This window comes from Hydra viridissima, unplaced genomic scaffold (genome assembly GCF_058129835.1).
Source record: "Hydra viridissima isolate aposymbiotic clone 2 unplaced genomic scaffold, HvirCarnegie_v1 scaffold_5, whole genome shotgun sequence".
NCBI lineage: Eukaryota > Metazoa > Cnidaria > Hydrozoa > Anthoathecata > Hydridae > Hydra > Hydra viridissima.
Window position 1 is genome coordinate 11,392,223 of NW_028324304.1, and position 17,722 is coordinate 11,409,944.

Sequence of the window (17,722 nt, forward strand, 5' to 3'; positions counted from 1 at the left end):
TTTTACATTTTTTGCCGAAAAGAAAAATTATCGTTATTTTCTTTACATAGCAAATCGAAGAGAAACGTGAAAACACTCAAGCTTAAATTAATCAAAGATTTTGATTCACATTTTATTGTCGATAATAAATACTACTTTGTAGAAATCATTGTAAACCTAACCTAACGGAAATCTAAAGCAACTTTTCGGTATTTTCAAAGTTATCTCGCATTAAACGATTAAGTTGTTTTTCCCAAATCAATTTTTTTCTTTAATGCACGAGCAGAATGATATACCATGGAATCGATTAGACCAGCAACTAAACAAAAACATAAAAAAATAAAGAACGTAATTAAGATATGGCCAGTACTGCGAAAATCAATTGAGTTTTTTTCAACCACAGACTGACCACAATGAAAGAAAAGTATCTATAATTTTATTGTTAAATTGCTAGCAGAGGAAAGGATGCAAAAATCCCCCGAGTTAACGCTGTTACATCAGTCCACCCACACATTAAACTAATTCTCAAAGAGATTAGTCCAGTATTTAAGCTTTCGATCAAATAACGATTAACGGCAAAAATGTTTTTTGTGTCTGCGCTGTACAGCGTAAAGTATATGAAAACAATTTTTAAGTATTTCTATACTAGAACTTACCTGTAAAAACGCCACCTATAATTGCACACACACCCGTCAAAAAATGAGTAAATGACCTAAAAAGATATTTATTTCTATTAATTGTCGTCATGTATATTCGCAGCAGGAACGGAGAACTATTTCAAAAGGAAACAGAGAACAACGGCGCAAAGAAATAGCAATTACCTTCTTTTTTCAGTGTATTGAACCAGCATAGGAGATAATTCATACAATACAAACATTCCTAATGAAAAAGCACAGGAGATAATTACAATACAAATATTCTTAATGAACAACAAAATGTTATTTCTTTTCAAAACAACCAGACATCTACTATTTTAAAGGGAAGATCGATGCGGACGGGATGAGTTTATTTAAGATTATTAAATATAAATTTGGGGACATGAACTATAAACTTTAAGTATTTGTTATGAGCCTTTTTTATAAGTTTTTTTGTATTATTTGAATTTTTTTTAACAATTAACAAAAAAAAAAATTCATTACAGAGTCATGTTATTTCTTAAATTTATTCACTTTCATTTGTTTTCTTTGTTTCGTCATATTTTTGTGACAAAGGGACGAAAGAGCGTTTTTGGTCATAGACTACACCATTAATTCTAAAGTTCCACACAAAGTAGATATGACACAAGCAAACATCTGGACCTCATGTAATAAAAATATCGACAGTAAACCGGTTTATGATTAAGTAGCCGGTTCATTGATTACCTGATTGAAAATAAAAAACGAATTTTACAATGACCACAACTTAGATTAAGATAAATTTATCAATTATATTATTATTTATGAATTATATTATTATCATTGAATGCGATAAAAATCTTTTGATATTTATATATTTGAAGTAAAAAGATATTTTTATTTCTTTTAAAAAAAAAAAAAAAAAAAAAAAAAAAAAAAAAAAAAAAAAAGCATTGAGAATATTTTTTACATAAACAGATTTTTATTTGAGAAAATTTTTTTATCGTGATCTTAGTACATATTATAGTTTTAATAAAACCTTAAATAATACATCTGTCGCTGCTTTTTTTCTTAAAATGGGTTTTTATGAATCGATATACAACCTAGGTAGTCTTTTTTAATGAGTTTATCCGTCTCAATTTCTGAATAGCAAATAGTAACGAAGTTTTTCCTTAACAACATTTACAGAATAAAAAAAAAAACATTTATCTCAAAAAAGTCATCAGTAATAGCAGAAACTTATTTTAGCCACTCAGTACTTTTGTAAACTTTTAATTTTCGCGCATCGAACTTAACTCAAAACGGTTTCCAAAGAAATATTATTTGTTAAAGCAAAAGTCTAACTTGACAAATATACATTTACCTGGTAGACCGTGTTCCCCTGAGAGCTGTCGTACTGGGCGTTTATGCTTCGTAAATGAATATTGATTGCTCCAAACATTCTGCATTTAAATTCATTAAAGAATATTATGAATTAATTTAACAACAAGTGGAAAAAAGAAACTGGTAAATTATAAAAGTCTCAGATAAAACTTTTGACGATATTTCTGTACATTACTCATATAACGTTTATTGATTTATTTTTAAATATTTCTATTGAATTTTTAACATTTGAAAGGATCAAATTACCTCCCCAGATAGCTTTTTGTACACAGTGGGAACAATTTTAACAAAATATTGATACATTAAGGATCCTAAAAAAACGTCACTAACCATAAATGACAAACTAAAAAACATAAACAATTTAGGAAATCAGTTTAACTACTTTTTAGTTCTAATGCAAGAAAGAAAGAGTTAAGAACATTAACGCTGGTGACATCTAAATAGTATGGCAGAGTTGTAACATATGACAAATCTGCGCCAGAAACAAATCATTAAACTGGTTTCAATTATTATATCATTTGGTATGTGAAATTTTACTTGCCTGATTCTTCTTTATCTAAGAGAAATTCCTTCACCATTCTAGCTTTGACAGCTTAGTCAGAATATCATTTGATGCTCTATGAACCTTTCTTTCTATTAGAGTTATGTTTCCATTAATTTTTCCATAATAGCAGAATTATAGGTTTTGGAAAATTCAATTCACATTTAAACTATATTCCAAACTCCTCACTATAGCAGCTATATCATAAATATGACTATTTTATTATTATTATTATCATTTTGATATTTATCAGTGCTAATTAGAAATGATAACTATCTCTGATAAAAATCAATCAAAAAATTAATTGTTACTTTTATTTATTAGAAATAATTTGGTATGTTAATATTTATATAATTTTGTATATATAATTTGGCATATTAAGAAGATTAAGATTAAGAACTGATGATAATTATCAGACTGATCATTTTTATGAAATGGCTACCAGATTTTGTGAATGTATTTCTTACTGAGATGGAGTGGGAAACAAGTTGCCTATATCATTCAGTCAACTGGCTACTTTCTTTTGTAGTCTTTAAAAAATAATCATTATTTAAAAAACAATATGTAATAATTAAAAGACAACATTGGTGATATTTTACGAGAAGAAAATTTATTCTATTGGCATATTCAAAATCTCTTCAGAAAACAATTTGATCTGTAAAATAAATTTCACCTTTTAAAAAAATTCTTTATTTGAAAGAAGTTGATTTTAGAATTGAAACCATTTTAAATTTTATAGCTAATTACATAAACTTGTCTCATAGAACATTTTTTGATTTAAAAATTCATTTCATGGAAAAATGATGCTTATGATGTGTGTTTTCAAAAATATTAAAAAATTTCAAATATTATTTATACCAACTTTTTTGCTCAATATTTGTGAATTTTTTTTAAAAAATTATTTGAATCAAAATATACCTGCTTCAGCGCTAACATTAGTTCCGTCTAAAGGATTTTCAACACCTGGTATTGGTTCTCCAAATGATAGCGATCGAATATTGTGACTAACATTAAACTAAAAGACATAACAAATTTTAAATAAACTTGAAAACTAATGAGTAATAGGAAATCCATTAAAAAAAAGATTTTCATAACCCTCAAGCCTATAAAATATGTTTATATTGTGAAATAAATCACTTTTATTGATAAAGTTTTTTTCTGTAACAAACAGTAATAAGACATTATGAGTCTTCATTTTAAAGTAAACCATATTTTATCACAGTAAATGAAGTTAAAAAATTTTTGAGCTAATTGTATTTCATAATATTTGAGTAAATATTATTTCAAATACATCATGAAAGAAGCAGAATAATTAGGTGGGACAATAAAGTTACTCAATATTTTTTTTCCTTTATTTTAAAAACAAAATGAACTCAAAATATATCATTTATAAAAAGTTTTTATTCCAGATGAAGAATGAGAAAAATTTCCTCACCTGTTTAGCACCAAATGGCTGAAGGTCATGCACTGAAATTACATTTATAATTATTATTTATAAAATGAAAGTACTTTTTCTTGATTTTTATTATCATTTTTAGAATATAACAAATACAACAAAAATAAGATTTAACAATGTTTCAAACTTTAAATTAAATTATAAAAGGTGCAGAACACAAATTACATTACAAACAATAAATGTAACAGATACAAACACAAGATCAATGTAACAGGTACAAACACAAGATCAACAGCAACAACATTTAACTTTATCATTTTAAGTCAAATTTACTTGTTTAATATGTAAATTGCAGATAAGTGCATGTCAGTAGTGCAAGTTGCAAAGAGGACAGAGTATATTTCAAACTTTTAGAGTTCAATAACTTTTTGATTGGGTTAGTAGTACATAAGCAAGGAAATCCATTTTGTAATAGTCAATGTTTTTCAGATCATTTTTCAAAAAACTGTTAATAAGTCAAAATGTGCTGCTGTACTGTAGGATAAGACTTGCAATATTATAAGGGATTTTCAGGCCCATTTATTAACAAGATGTGTCTTTTTTTTTTTTAGTAACGAATCTAAAAATGTTACTTAGAACTTACTGTTTAAAGAAATGGTTCCATCTTTGCCAAATCTAATCGTTTGCACTACAGAAGAAGTTTTAAAAAAGGGAATAGTTAGTCACGATTAATTATAGACTTTCTATAAAAATCAATTAAAAGTGATTTTGATAGCACTTAAATTTTATGGGTTGGAAAGGGTTTTGAGTAAGTCACTTTTAAAATTTCATAGGTATGTTTAAGAGGTTTTGAGAAAGTCACTTTTAAAACTATGAAAATTGTAAAAAAGATTTTTATGTCTTCAGTATGTGCAAAATAAAAAACCTTAAATGACCAAGAAAAAATGTGCAACCCACTCTGATAATTTATCAATAACTTTCTAACACAAAATAGTTCTTTTATTATCTTTTTATTATTAATATTTTCATTTCAGAAATATTAAGATTTGTACTAACATTGTTAATAATATATATATATATATATATATATATATATATATATATATATATATATATATATATATATATATATATATACACTTTATATTTCTAATACTTTTATACCTTTAATTATTATCTTATTTCTATTCATTAACATCAAAAATATTATCGTTTATCACTATTGCTTTTATCATTACTATTTATCATCATCATATTATTATTATTAATATTATTATTATTATTATTATTATTATTATTATTATTATTATTATTATTATTATTATTATTATTATTATTATTATTATTATTATTATTATTATTATTATTATTATTATTATTATTATTATTATTATTGTTATTATTATTATTATTAGTATTAGTTAGGGTGTTTCTTATTTTTGAAGATTCAATTTTTCCATGGGCCACCCTGTCATTTGGTTCATTATCATAAAAAAGTAATGCACTTTTTTCTTTTTTTTTTTTGAATGATTTTTAGGGGTCGCTACTGACCCTACAGTATTGTGCAAATGTACCCTAAAAATGCTTATGTTGCGTATGATGTTATGCAACAAAAGTGGTTGGTGCTTAGCGTACAAACCTCTTTTAACAAGTAATTTTTTTACTTTTAGTGTGCAGAATTGTGTCTATAATGCTTAATTGTTCCTTTTGCAGGTTAAACTAGTGTAACTACTGTACAATGATGGCTTCATCAACCAGTGCAACAATAGCTACCAGAAAGAAAACGGAGATATTGCTTATTGGACAGATGTCCTCTTCTTTAGATTGTGTTATGCTTCCATCAAAAAGGGAAGTGTTGGCCCTTTTCTTCCATTACAAGCAGATTGCCAAGCAAAGCATTAGGGAAGCATTACATTCCACAGCAAATGATGTTTTTGAAGTTTGGTCAAAGGCCCGAATACCAGTGCAATTAAAGAAGCACGTTGTCCCTAAAATTGAAAACATTTACAAGGAATGGGAAAAGTTGAAGAAAAATAAAGAGAATAAAGTTAAGCGTTCAGATTATTTGAAACAAAAGGAAGACCAATGGAATAAATGGTTAGAAGAACTATTTGATATTGCCCATGCCAACGCATTGGAAATGATCACCATTCAGGAGGATAAGAACTTCCTATTATGCCAAAGAGAGAAAATTCGGAGAGGCAAAATGGGTCCAGTCGATAAGAAATTGGCAAAGCAAGAAGAAGTATCAAGAAAAAAACAAAAAGAAATGAACCGAAAAAGGGACCAAGAGGAGATGGCAAGAAAATCTCGAGAAGAAACAGTTGTTCTTTCATCATCTTCTGAAGGTGAAGATAACCCTAAAGAAGATAGCATAACTCAAGAAGATGCCTCACCTGGTAACCAAGATGACCCTGAGTCATCAACTTCAGGTACACCGGCTCCAAAGCGTCCTAGACGTGGCAGGAAAAATATACTAAATGAGAAGTTGGCAGCTAATTTAGATGTGGCTAAATTGAGTGATCATGGGGCGGCACTTGTGTTAACACTGGCATTACAACTTCTTGGTCATGATCCAAAAGAATACAATGTTAATCCAGCTTCCATTCGAAGGGACAAATAAAACACTGCAAGAAGATAGCAGAAGGTTTAAGGAAGGAATTCAAACCAGAAGTTCCTTTATGTATTCATTGGGATGGAAAATTACTCGCTGACATCACCGATAAAGAAACTGTTGACCGACTTCCAATTCTAGTATCTGGAGTAGGAGTGCAGCAGCTTCTTAGTGTCCCAAAACTACCATCAGGTGAAATGCGGCATCTGCAGTGCATGACGTGTCAGTGACATGTGGAATTAACGATCAAGTAAAGTGCATGTGCTTTGATACTACTGCAGCCAATACTGGGCCAAGAAATGGGGCTTGCATTCTTCTAGAGTAGAAGATTGGGAAAGATATGTTGTGTTTGGCATGTCGTCACCACATTCTGGAAATTATTTTGGAAGCAGTAGTTTTGCTGTGTCTCGGCCCTACAAATGGACCTGACATACCACACTTTAAAATATTTCGAAAAAGTTGGGTCTCATTTGATTCTACATAGTACCACACAGCACAGTCTGATAAGAACGCTTCAAATGCTCTTACCGATATCACTGATGAAAAAATCGTCTTTTACAAAGATCAACTACAAATCTTTCAACCTCGTGACGACTACCAAGAACTTTTGGAGTTGTCTATTGTTTTTTTGGGAGGAGTACCTTTGAAGGGCATTTCATTTAGAGCTCCTGCCGGTCTACACCGTGCTCGCTGGATAGCGAAAGCTATTTATGCGTTGAAGATTTGGATGTTTAGAGACCAATTCAGATTGACAAAAAGAGAGGAGAAGGGAATAAGGAATATTTGCTTTTTCACGGTTCGACTGTACATTACAGCCTGGTACAGATCTCCTGAAGCAACCTCAGCTCCTAGACTTGATCTGCAGCTCTTGAAAGAGTTGGGTGCCTACAAGACCCAGCATCCTGAACCTATCAGAGGAACTTGTTGCTTTAGCTATTTTTGATGATGAGGTTCGCCCTGAGACAAAGGTCAAGATGGTCCAAGCATTGAACAATGTTTCAGATCAGATACATATGAAACGGGCTACTGTGGACTGCTCAGTTATCCAAGAAAAGAAACTGGAGGACTTTGTCACGTTTAATACACAAAGATTTTTCAGCATCATAGGACTTCCATCACACTTTCTTCAAAACAGTGTGAGAGAATGGGAACATAATGATGAGTTCAAGACTGTAAAGTCCACTGTTCGAAGCATGAAGGTTGTTAACAACATTGCAGAACGTGGCGTAGCACTAATGGACGAGTATAATAGACTACATACAAATAATGAAGAGTAAAAGCAGTTCCTGTTGTTGGTAGTTCAAAAATATAGACAGAAATATCCTGACAGAAAAAAGACAACTCTCATGAGCGATTAATCTTAGTACAGTAACTATTGTCTTAAATAAACCTACAATCAAATTAAAAAAGCATGTTTATTGCTGTCTTTTAATAAATAAGTAGAAATGAAATGACAGAAAATGGATGTTTTAAATGCATGTAATAAGTAAATAAATGTGTACCAAGTAAATGAGTGATTATCACCAGTCTCCATCAGTTTTATGATTTTTTCCAATGTTAATGACTAAGAGCGCATAGTAAAATATGCCTTAAATTTCAATGACTGTTAGCACCCAGTAAAAATGTTTTTTTCCCCTTTAAATTTTTACACATTTATTTTTTTTTTGTTTTTCAGTGGCCCACTGAAAAACAAAAAAAAAATTTTTAACCCCAAATAAGAAACACCCTAGTATCATCATCATCATCATCATCATCATCATCATCATCATCATCATCATCATCATCATCATCATCATCATCATCATCATCATCATCATCATCATCATCATCATCATCATCATCATCATCATCATCATCATCATCATCATCATCATCATCATCATCATCATCATCATCATCATCATCATCATCATCATCATCATCATCATCATCATCATCATCATCATCATCATCATCATCATCATCATCATCATCATCATCATCATCATCATCATCATCATCATCATCATCATCATCATCATCATCATCATCATCATCATCATCATCATCATCATCATCATCATCATCATCATCATCATCATCATCATCATCATCATCATCATCATCATCATCATCATCATCATCATCATCATCATCATCATCATCATCATCATCATCATCATCATCATCATTATATAATACCAAAATAGCTAAACCTAACTTTCATAGTAAAATCTTAAATCTGATTAGTGGAAAGTTATTGTTTGTAAGTAAAGTACTTTATAACACCCTATGAAAACTAGAGAAAGTGAACTGCTTTTATAGATTTTCAAATAACAAATATGAAAGAGAAAAATATAATAGTTTTTGATTGGTAATTTAATACCTAAATTTCTGCCACATAAATGTGACACACAAATACAAAAGTTAAACAAAAATTATCATTTTAAATTGAATTTTACAAAAATAATTGTGTTAAATTTAAAAAATAATGATACTAAATTTTAATTTACAAAAACAACTGTGTTAAATATAAACAAACCAACCATGCACATGTTGCTGCTGAAAACTTTTGCCAGGGGCAATGTGAAAGTTACCAGCAACCTTCAAAAATATTTTTAAAAATATATGCCAAAAAAAAAAAATAAAAAAATAAACAAAAAATATAAGCTCACAGATTTGATTGTTTCAAATCATTTTTCAGATTGTCAAAGTATTTGGACACATTATTAAAAGTTGAGTTGTTAGTCACAACTTTTTATTATATGTTAGATGTTGAATCCATTTTCATTCTAATACTCTCTATTGTTACAAAACTAATATTCTCAATTGCTATCATTACGTACTCTCTAATTTTACCATATCTTGCATGAGGTACTAGTAATTGAAATTTTCTTACATTTTTTCACTGGTATGCTTACAATATTTAATTATTCCTGGTCTTATAAGCAATTATCTTTAAATAGATTAAAATAATAAGAAAAATGTAAAAAACAAACCTTGCTAACTTCAATATAACCATAAATTTGACATCCTTCATTAATTTGCTGTTGAAAGGTATCTTTCCAATGCTCCCGCTTGCACTATAAGCAGTACTTTTATTAAGACATCATTCTTAATAATGCATACATATGGAATTGAAAATAATGATTTTATCTTTTTTAAAAGCTGTTTCTTTAATTAAAGTAAGTTCATTGAGTTTTTAAGAGATCTATATTTGTAACAAACTGAATAATTTCAAAAACACTCTTAGATTAATTGTATATTACTTGAGCAATGGAATCTGGATCATGGAATGCCCACCCTTTTCTTCGATAGGCTACTCTTACTTCTTCACAGCTGTTGCAACACCTAAGTAAAAATACAAGTCAAAGTTAAACAAATGCTAGATAGGAAGATATTTAAACTTTATTAAAAAGTCAAATAGTATCCTATATTGTGTGTTAAGCAGTGAAAATTTATTTTATACAGTGAAAATTTTGTCAAAAAACAATCCTCATTTATTCCATGTTTTAAGTTAAAATACTAAAACTTAATTCAAATAAAAAATATCTAGACAAATTAACCCTTTAAGGATGGGTTACATCAATAAGCATTTTTGCATAACTCCCACAACAGCCAGGTAGCATCAATAGACATTCTGATAAATTTACTTTTGTAATCTGAATAATGCTCATTGACGTTAGTAAAGTTTGATTTATCATTTTCTTTTTTTTTACTTTCATTCTGTTTTCTATCTTCTTCGAAGTCAGTCTTTAGTTATTATATTTATTTCGAATTTCAGTCACAAATTATACACTATCAACTAGCCACAATTTTTGAAAATTCAGACAGAGAGGGCAAACAAATTGTAATGTATGTGCAAACACGCAATTTCATGAACAAAAGCACACAGTTGTAACAACTTCGTCTTCAGAGTGTAAGGTACCCCTCTGTTTAGGGGAGTGCTATAAAAATTATCATTCCAAGAAAAAATATTTGCTTTTTATTATGTAAATTATAAATAAAATTTCATAACATTCTATTATTGACTTTTTTATTTTGCACCCCATGGGTGCAATATTGCAAAATATACCTATACCGAAAGAGTTAAAGGAAGATCGAAATATATCCAGTGTAATTTTACTGATAACTTTTCCGATATTTATTCGATATTCAAGAAGAAACACAGAATAACAAATCCTTGTTTTTAGATCATTTTACATAATATAGAATTATCTTAATTATTTAAAAATATGACTTGGTATACTTTTTAAGTTTCAATTATTTTCTCAATTTCAAACTTTGTTTGCCTCTAAAATGTTTTTTGAAATATGAAGCTTCCACAGCACATATTTTTACCTCCTCAAATTCATGCTTATTGAATTTTACCTCCTCAAATTTAACATTTGAAAATAAAGAAAACTTCTATGAACAAATTTAGTTAATAGGAAACAATTTTTTTTTTCAACACTATATATTTATACAAAAAAAAATTTTTTATGGGAAGTTCCGGTTCAAGAAAGTTTATGATTACCAGCTCTTCTATCAATCCAAAACTGACATAATAATCATAAAAAATAGAAAGAAAAAAAAATAGATTTCAAAGTTAACAAAACTTTTTTCTAATGAGAATGCAAGATGAAATCTACAACAACAACAAAAAATATTTGGTCATTAAGGATAAAAATAGTTCTTTGAATTTCATTTCTATGATGGCCACTTAGAGAAATTCTCTGACTTTTCCTAAATTAAAATATTTTAAAATTGGCACCTTATTGAATTTTGGTGGCTTGTTTTTTGAGGTCATGATTTTTTTAAGCTCTATCTCAAAACAAGAATATTTCTGGAAAATTACCCAGAAAAGCCAGTAACACAAAATTGCATTTGCCAATATAGTTAGTTATAATATAAATTCTTATAAAAGGTCATTCGATAGGGGTGATGATTTTTTTTTATAAAGACTTCTTGGTTTCTAATATTGTTTTTTTACTTCCAGGTGAAAAAATATTCAGTGTAGTTTGCAGTTTCATTGTGCATCAGTTGATGCCTCCTGGCCATTTAGAAATTATTAGAAAATATTACCAAAGTACAAGCTCAGTTAATGGTACTCAAAATTTGTTTGGTAGTCATCATCACAACTACTATGCACATACTATATGCAACACTGTGGAAAAGCTTGAGTGTGAGTTCACTTGACAGGACAATAAGCCACTGACAAGGAAACAAAAATTGTGAAGTGAGAAGAATATAGCATTTATTAATATATAATTTATTAATTTCACAACAATCACAACATATGGGGTTTCTCAGATGCCAACTTGGAGAATTTTGCATAAGGATTTGGACCTAAATCCTTACAAAGTTAGGAGTTCGCTGATTGAGACCTTGAATAGGAAAAAGATCCTGATTTCAACCAAAAATCATTTTCTCAGATAAGGCACATTTTTGGATGAATAGTTTGAAGAGATGTGGTTCCAACAAGATAGCACTATATTCCACACAGCTAATGCTACACTTGATTTGCTGAAAGATAAGTGTGGAATTAGATCATTTCACAACGAGGATTTGTGAACTGATTTGACTGTTGCAGTCATATGACTTGATGCCCCTAGATTATTTCTTTGGGGCTACATCAAAACATAAGTCTATACTAACAGTCCACGGACTTTGGATTATTTGGAAACCAATATTCACCAGCATCGAGCTTTAATATTGCCAGCATCCAGCTTTAAGTGTTGGACGATCAGAAATTGGAGTGATCGGGAACAGTGTAAACAAATTTATAATGGACATTTGACATTTTGTTCCAAACATTACTGCTTTGTCTAAGCTTCGAAATAAAGTAAAAACTAGATTGTCATGCCAAGCCTTTGCTCTTTTATTTTAAATCAAAATCCATTCACTCTTAATGAAAGACCCTTTATCATTATATAATCTTTTGAACAACTTTTAAAATATTTGTCTTTGAAAATTTTCTAATGGTTTTTTGATTTAGTTAAATCATTAACAATCTGTATTAGCTGAATATTAACACCATCATTAACGCTATTATGAATAATATTAATTCATTGTTAACAAAATTATTAATACAACTAATCAGTACAGGTAAAAAACTTACATCTTGGTGGTTACTGACAGAAACTTTCTTTCTTTGGCAAAAGTAATTTACATTCAAGCATTTTGTTTTTTTATATAACATGAAAGTTTATGTTTCTAACTGTGCAAAAAAGTAATGCTGTCAAAACTTGATTAAATGGTTGACTTCTTTTAATGAATATTTCATGTGTTTAATTCAAGTTGTTTAATTCAAGTGATTATTTTAAGTGATTATTTTAAGCACTTTAATAAATTTAAAAATACATAGAACCTTGATATGAAATTACTGAAGCATAACTACTAATTTCTCAAAACAACTTACTGGTGCTCTTCTGTTTCAGCACCATAACAACTTTCACATTTCGATTTGCTATCTTCTAATGTCGAGTTTAATACCTAGAATTAAAAGCTTTTCTCAAAATATAAAGAACTTTGAAATACAAAACATGAATTTATAAATGTGTAATCTTTTTTTTTTAAGAAATATACAATTATAACACCTGTCCACTAATTTCATATAGTTTAACATAATTAATTTCACATAGCAACACTGAAATAAAACCTTCAAGAAATAAATTAATTTTAAAATAAATTATTTTACTGGTTATAAATAAACATTTTTTTAAAAATTGAATTAAGAACTAAAAAACAAGGTTCTTTTACTATACTTAAAAAGACACAATAGAAGAACTATCGAACCTTTTTAGGTATGGTACTTAAAAAAACTGGAACTAAAAGGTTATTTTATTCATGATTTGCTTTTCAATAAATTGAATCAAGGAAATAAGGATCTTTTACTTTTTCTGTTAAATTATGTATCTTATTTGAAACTTTTCAAAGTCCATCAGAATTCTGGTGATTTTTGCATTTACAAGTCTTTCATAAAATTTAAAATAGTTAAAATACCTTCACAGCTTCTTCACTTTTATCACCCAGTTCTAAACAAAAATTTAAATTGTTTCTTTTAACTCAACATTAGGAATGATAAAACTATTGGCTGCCAAACTTTGTGAACCTTAACCAATTGGACTACTTTGTTGAAGACAAATTTGATGAAGTACAATTGAAAAAACATAAATTGACAAATTGAAGCTTGCAGTAAAAAAAAATAGATAAGAAAGTGTCAAAAGGTTATGGATGTTAGATGAATAGATTGTTTCATATGTTAAAGAATAACAGAAACTATTTGCATAAATGAAAGCAAAGATTCTTGAAGAAAAAGATTTTTTTTTAAAATGTAGACTGATGTCATTAAAAGTAAAATTCATAAAAAAGAAAAACACTCTATTCTTTTTGCAATTCTTATTAGAACATAATTTTTTTTTTTTTAATGCTTTAAACTTTAATATTATTAAAATTACTTCTCTTTGTTAACAATATTGTTAAAATCAAAGTGGAATACTTATGTTAAAAAAACTTAGCCAGATCACAAAAACATCAAATAACTCTTAAAATTTGAAATTTTTTTTTAATTTAAAGTTTTAAAACTAAAATTGATTTTGATTATGCACAATTTAAGATAATTAAAAATAGATTTACCTTCTTTCTTTTCACTGGTATCAATTGGATTTCCTTGCTCATCATATCTTTTTTTAAAAATATTGTGTTCTAGATCAGTCTATAAATAAAATAGATTTTGCCAATTACAATTGTTGTGATTGACTGCAGCACAAAGCCTTTAACTCAACCATAAAGTTTCATAAGTTAAGGAGAAGGAACAATTACTAACTTGTTGCTCACCAGAAACATCCATGGCATCTATACTAAGATCTGAAGAAAAAAAAATTTCAAAAAGTTTAGCAAAAAGAAAGCAATAAATAAACAGAAAATTTGATTACTATTATATAAAAAATTATCCTTAACCCATTTTTAAAAAATTAAATGAATTGGATAATTTGAATCCTTAACATTGATAGGTTGCTATTAAATACAAAATCATTTTGAAATCATTTTGAAAAACCAATTTAATCTTGGTAGATAATTTGTCCACAAATTTTTTTGAACAAAATTTTATAAAATAGCTTTAATTATAATTTCTCTTCTAAAAAACATTCTGATATGCTTAAATTTTAACATTTTCAGAATAACATATCACATATCATGTTTCAATCACATTTTAGTTATTTTTATACATTTCATGTTTTTCATACATAACTTACATGCACAACCAATATTTGGAAAAAATACATCTATATTTATTCTAAGCTTTTGATGTCGTGTTGTGTCAACAAAGAGTTCAGGATGAACCTTAAAAAAAAAAAAAAAAAATTAGAAAAATCAAACTTCAATCAACTACCTTTTAATCAACTTCTAAAAAGAATATTCCTACCTCTGTTGTTAGATAGTAGTTGAACTCTGATAAAAATAATGCAAACATAATGAAAGAGCTGATGCCAGTTACTAGAAAAAAATATATTTGTTAGTTATATTACTTACATAAGTACAACAAAACATTAAAATTCATTCATATCCAAAATTTCAATAGAGAGATAAATTAGTTGAGACATAAGTTATAAACAAATCATTTTGTATTCAAAAAAAAAAGTTGAAATAAAACAATTTATTTCTTTGTTCTAAAGTTGTACACAGTATGAGGTTTTTGTAATTAGTTGGATATTTAAGCTTGGAAAGATACTTGAGTGTGAGTTTATTTTATTGTAAGTTTTTGGATTAAGTTTTTGTAAAACTTTGAAAACCAAGGTATATTTAGATTTTTAAAATTAAATTTTATAAATTTTTTAACCATACATAGTTTTTGTCATCAAAACTTAAAAGTTTTGATGACAAAAACTATTTTATATAAAAATTGTACTCTTGACAATCATGTCACATGTTGTTCTCTTGTAAAAAACCCTGTCAAGTAAAAAAAGAGGCTTCTCTGCTGACCACCAGAATGTCTTTCACTCAGAAACAAACATGTAGAGTTGAGTATCACCCAAATATACCCCCCCCCCCCTCCTTCCATAATCTAAATGTAGAAGGCAATCATATTTGGCATCATGATAGGTTATTGGACATTCAGTTCTTCACTTCAGTAAAACCTGCTTTGGCAATAGTAGATAGTAAGATTGGTTTTTTTCACCAACCTGGTATGGTGTATGTTTTAACTTATATTGGCTAGCATATTCCACAAAAATGACACCAAATTTTTTTAAGTATCATTGTGGCTTGCTATGCTTCAATATAACACTTAAGTCACTAAGTGAAGATTTCTACAAACATTTTACATAACTTCTTCCCCAGCCATTAATTCAGTCAAATGTTTTAAAACCTTTACACAAAAATTGTTTTAAAGGTATAAAGGCTTTTAGCAATTATTTGTATTAGACAAAAAATATCATCAGTTAATGCAGATTCCTTGGAACAAGTTACTTCCACTACTGATTGATACAATTAATAAATAAACCACATGAATGGCTGACTTTCTTGATATGACTTTGAATTGTATGTGAAATATTTTCTTTCACTTAAAATAAGATTAGAAATTTTGCTTTGTCAATTAGAAATTTTGCTTTGTCATTTGCTGATAAAATTGTAAAATTGTAGGTGTTTTTCTCTATATTATGCCATCTTGCTTACATACTTTTAAAAGCAATCAAAAACAAGCACCAATGATACCATTTGTCTCCTTATTCTTAACATAATTTCAGCCTATAAGTACTTTCATTTAACTTAAATTTATAGTTGTAATTTAATGAGATTGAATTAAACTATTCAAAAGAAATTACACCTTGTATTTTTACATTTGATAGGTGATTCTAAACCAGTCTTGTATACATTATTAATGTGGATTCTGTATTATTGCTTTTTGGTTTTTTAATAGTGGGATTCACCAAAAATAGTTTTTCAGTGTTGAAATACTAGTTTCATGACAAGTATAGAATAAAGTTAATAACTCCTCCTCTCTTAAAGTGAAGTAGCTTGTCCACTACAGGGTTTTTCTCATAAAAAGATAACTACTACTTGTACTTAATTGTAAAACCATACTTACATGCATAAAAACACAAAAAGTAGTCATTCATAATGTTCTTATATTGCCATTCTTAACTGTAATACAAATGTAAAATCTGATTAAAAAGCATTTAGTGTTCAGTGCTCGTAATTGTGACAGCAAGTTTAGTGCATCGTTTGCTAATTTGATTTCTTTTTACTTAATTTGTTGAACTTCTGCTTGTTTTTAATAGAGTTCCTACCTGTTCTTAATGGAATTCCTGCTTTTTCATAACAAAATTCTTGCTTGTGTTTAATGGAAATCAGGTGACACATAATCAAAAACATTGCAAAATACTAGCTAATATACTTTTAATAATTATTGTGCCACCATGATACAAAGATCAAATAAAAAGTTATAAAAGTTTTAATAATTTCATAGATGTCTCTGATATGAGTATTATGCATTTTTAAACATTTCAATACTGTTATTACTTTCTTTTAACATTTTTCATTTTCTACAGTTAAATTAGATACAATATAAATTAGAAAATCAGTATTTAACTAATATCTGGGATATTTGAATAATATTTAGAGCTGGCTTAACTTTCTTTATTTCAAATATTGAGGTCCCCTTTGTAATTCCTCACAATAAATTGAACAGAAGAAAGAAAACCAGAAATAAGTATGCTAAATTGCCCATACTTCTTTGGCAAAATAAGACTTGTTAATACTTTTATATTATGCAAATACATAATAGCATATTACAATAGTCAAATATCTCATAAATACTTAAAATAATTTTATAATTAAAAACAAAATTTTTTACTTAGTGCTCCACCATATGTTTTTATGCGAAAGTCTTCTAAAGTTTTAGGGTACGCATCAAACTGTTTTAAACGAGTTGAAATATCCAGCATATTTTTATATTTAATTGTGTGTACTATATCTAGTGATCACTTATTTGTAATATATATATATACATATGCATTTACGTATTTACATACATACATACATACATACATACATACATACATACATACATACATACATACATACATACATACATACATATTCTTTTTTTTAAATAAACAATCTTTTAATATAGCTATAACAATAATGATAACAACAGATTTTTAACGCAGCATTTTCAGTAAGAAGTTCTTGTTCCCTTAAAGTAGTTAGTATTAGTCTTGAGATAAAATGCT

General features: G+C 28.0%; 1 protein-coding gene across 2 annotated transcripts; it reads right to left on the reverse strand.

Annotated features, from left to right (window-relative positions):
- Positions 1-82: 82 nt before the first annotated feature.
- LOC145188923 (endoplasmic reticulum-Golgi intermediate compartment protein 3-like) lies at positions 83-17,503 on the reverse strand. Of its 2 annotated transcripts, XM_090087472.1 has the most exons (18): positions 17,344-17,503; positions 14,914-14,984; positions 14,744-14,831; positions 14,314-14,354; positions 14,124-14,202; positions 13,491-13,522; positions 12,907-12,980; positions 9,776-9,857; positions 9,506-9,589; positions 9,053-9,110; positions 4,557-4,601; positions 3,953-3,984; positions 3,436-3,532; positions 2,223-2,287; positions 1,957-2,035; positions 801-858; positions 636-691; positions 83-298 (listed from the first exon to the last, which is right to left on the reverse strand). In XM_090087472.1, the coding sequence occupies exons 1-18, from the start codon at positions 17,432-17,434 to the stop codon at positions 219-221; spliced, it is 1,212 nt and encodes a 403-aa protein (XP_089943598.1). In that variant the 5' UTR covers positions 17,435-17,503; the 3' UTR covers positions 83-218. The 2 variants fall into 2 exon arrangements, with proteins under 2 accessions (XP_089943598.1, XP_089943599.1); XM_090087473.1 differs by lacking the exon at positions 4,557-4,601.
- Between the last annotated feature and the right edge of the window lie 219 nt (positions 17,504-17,722).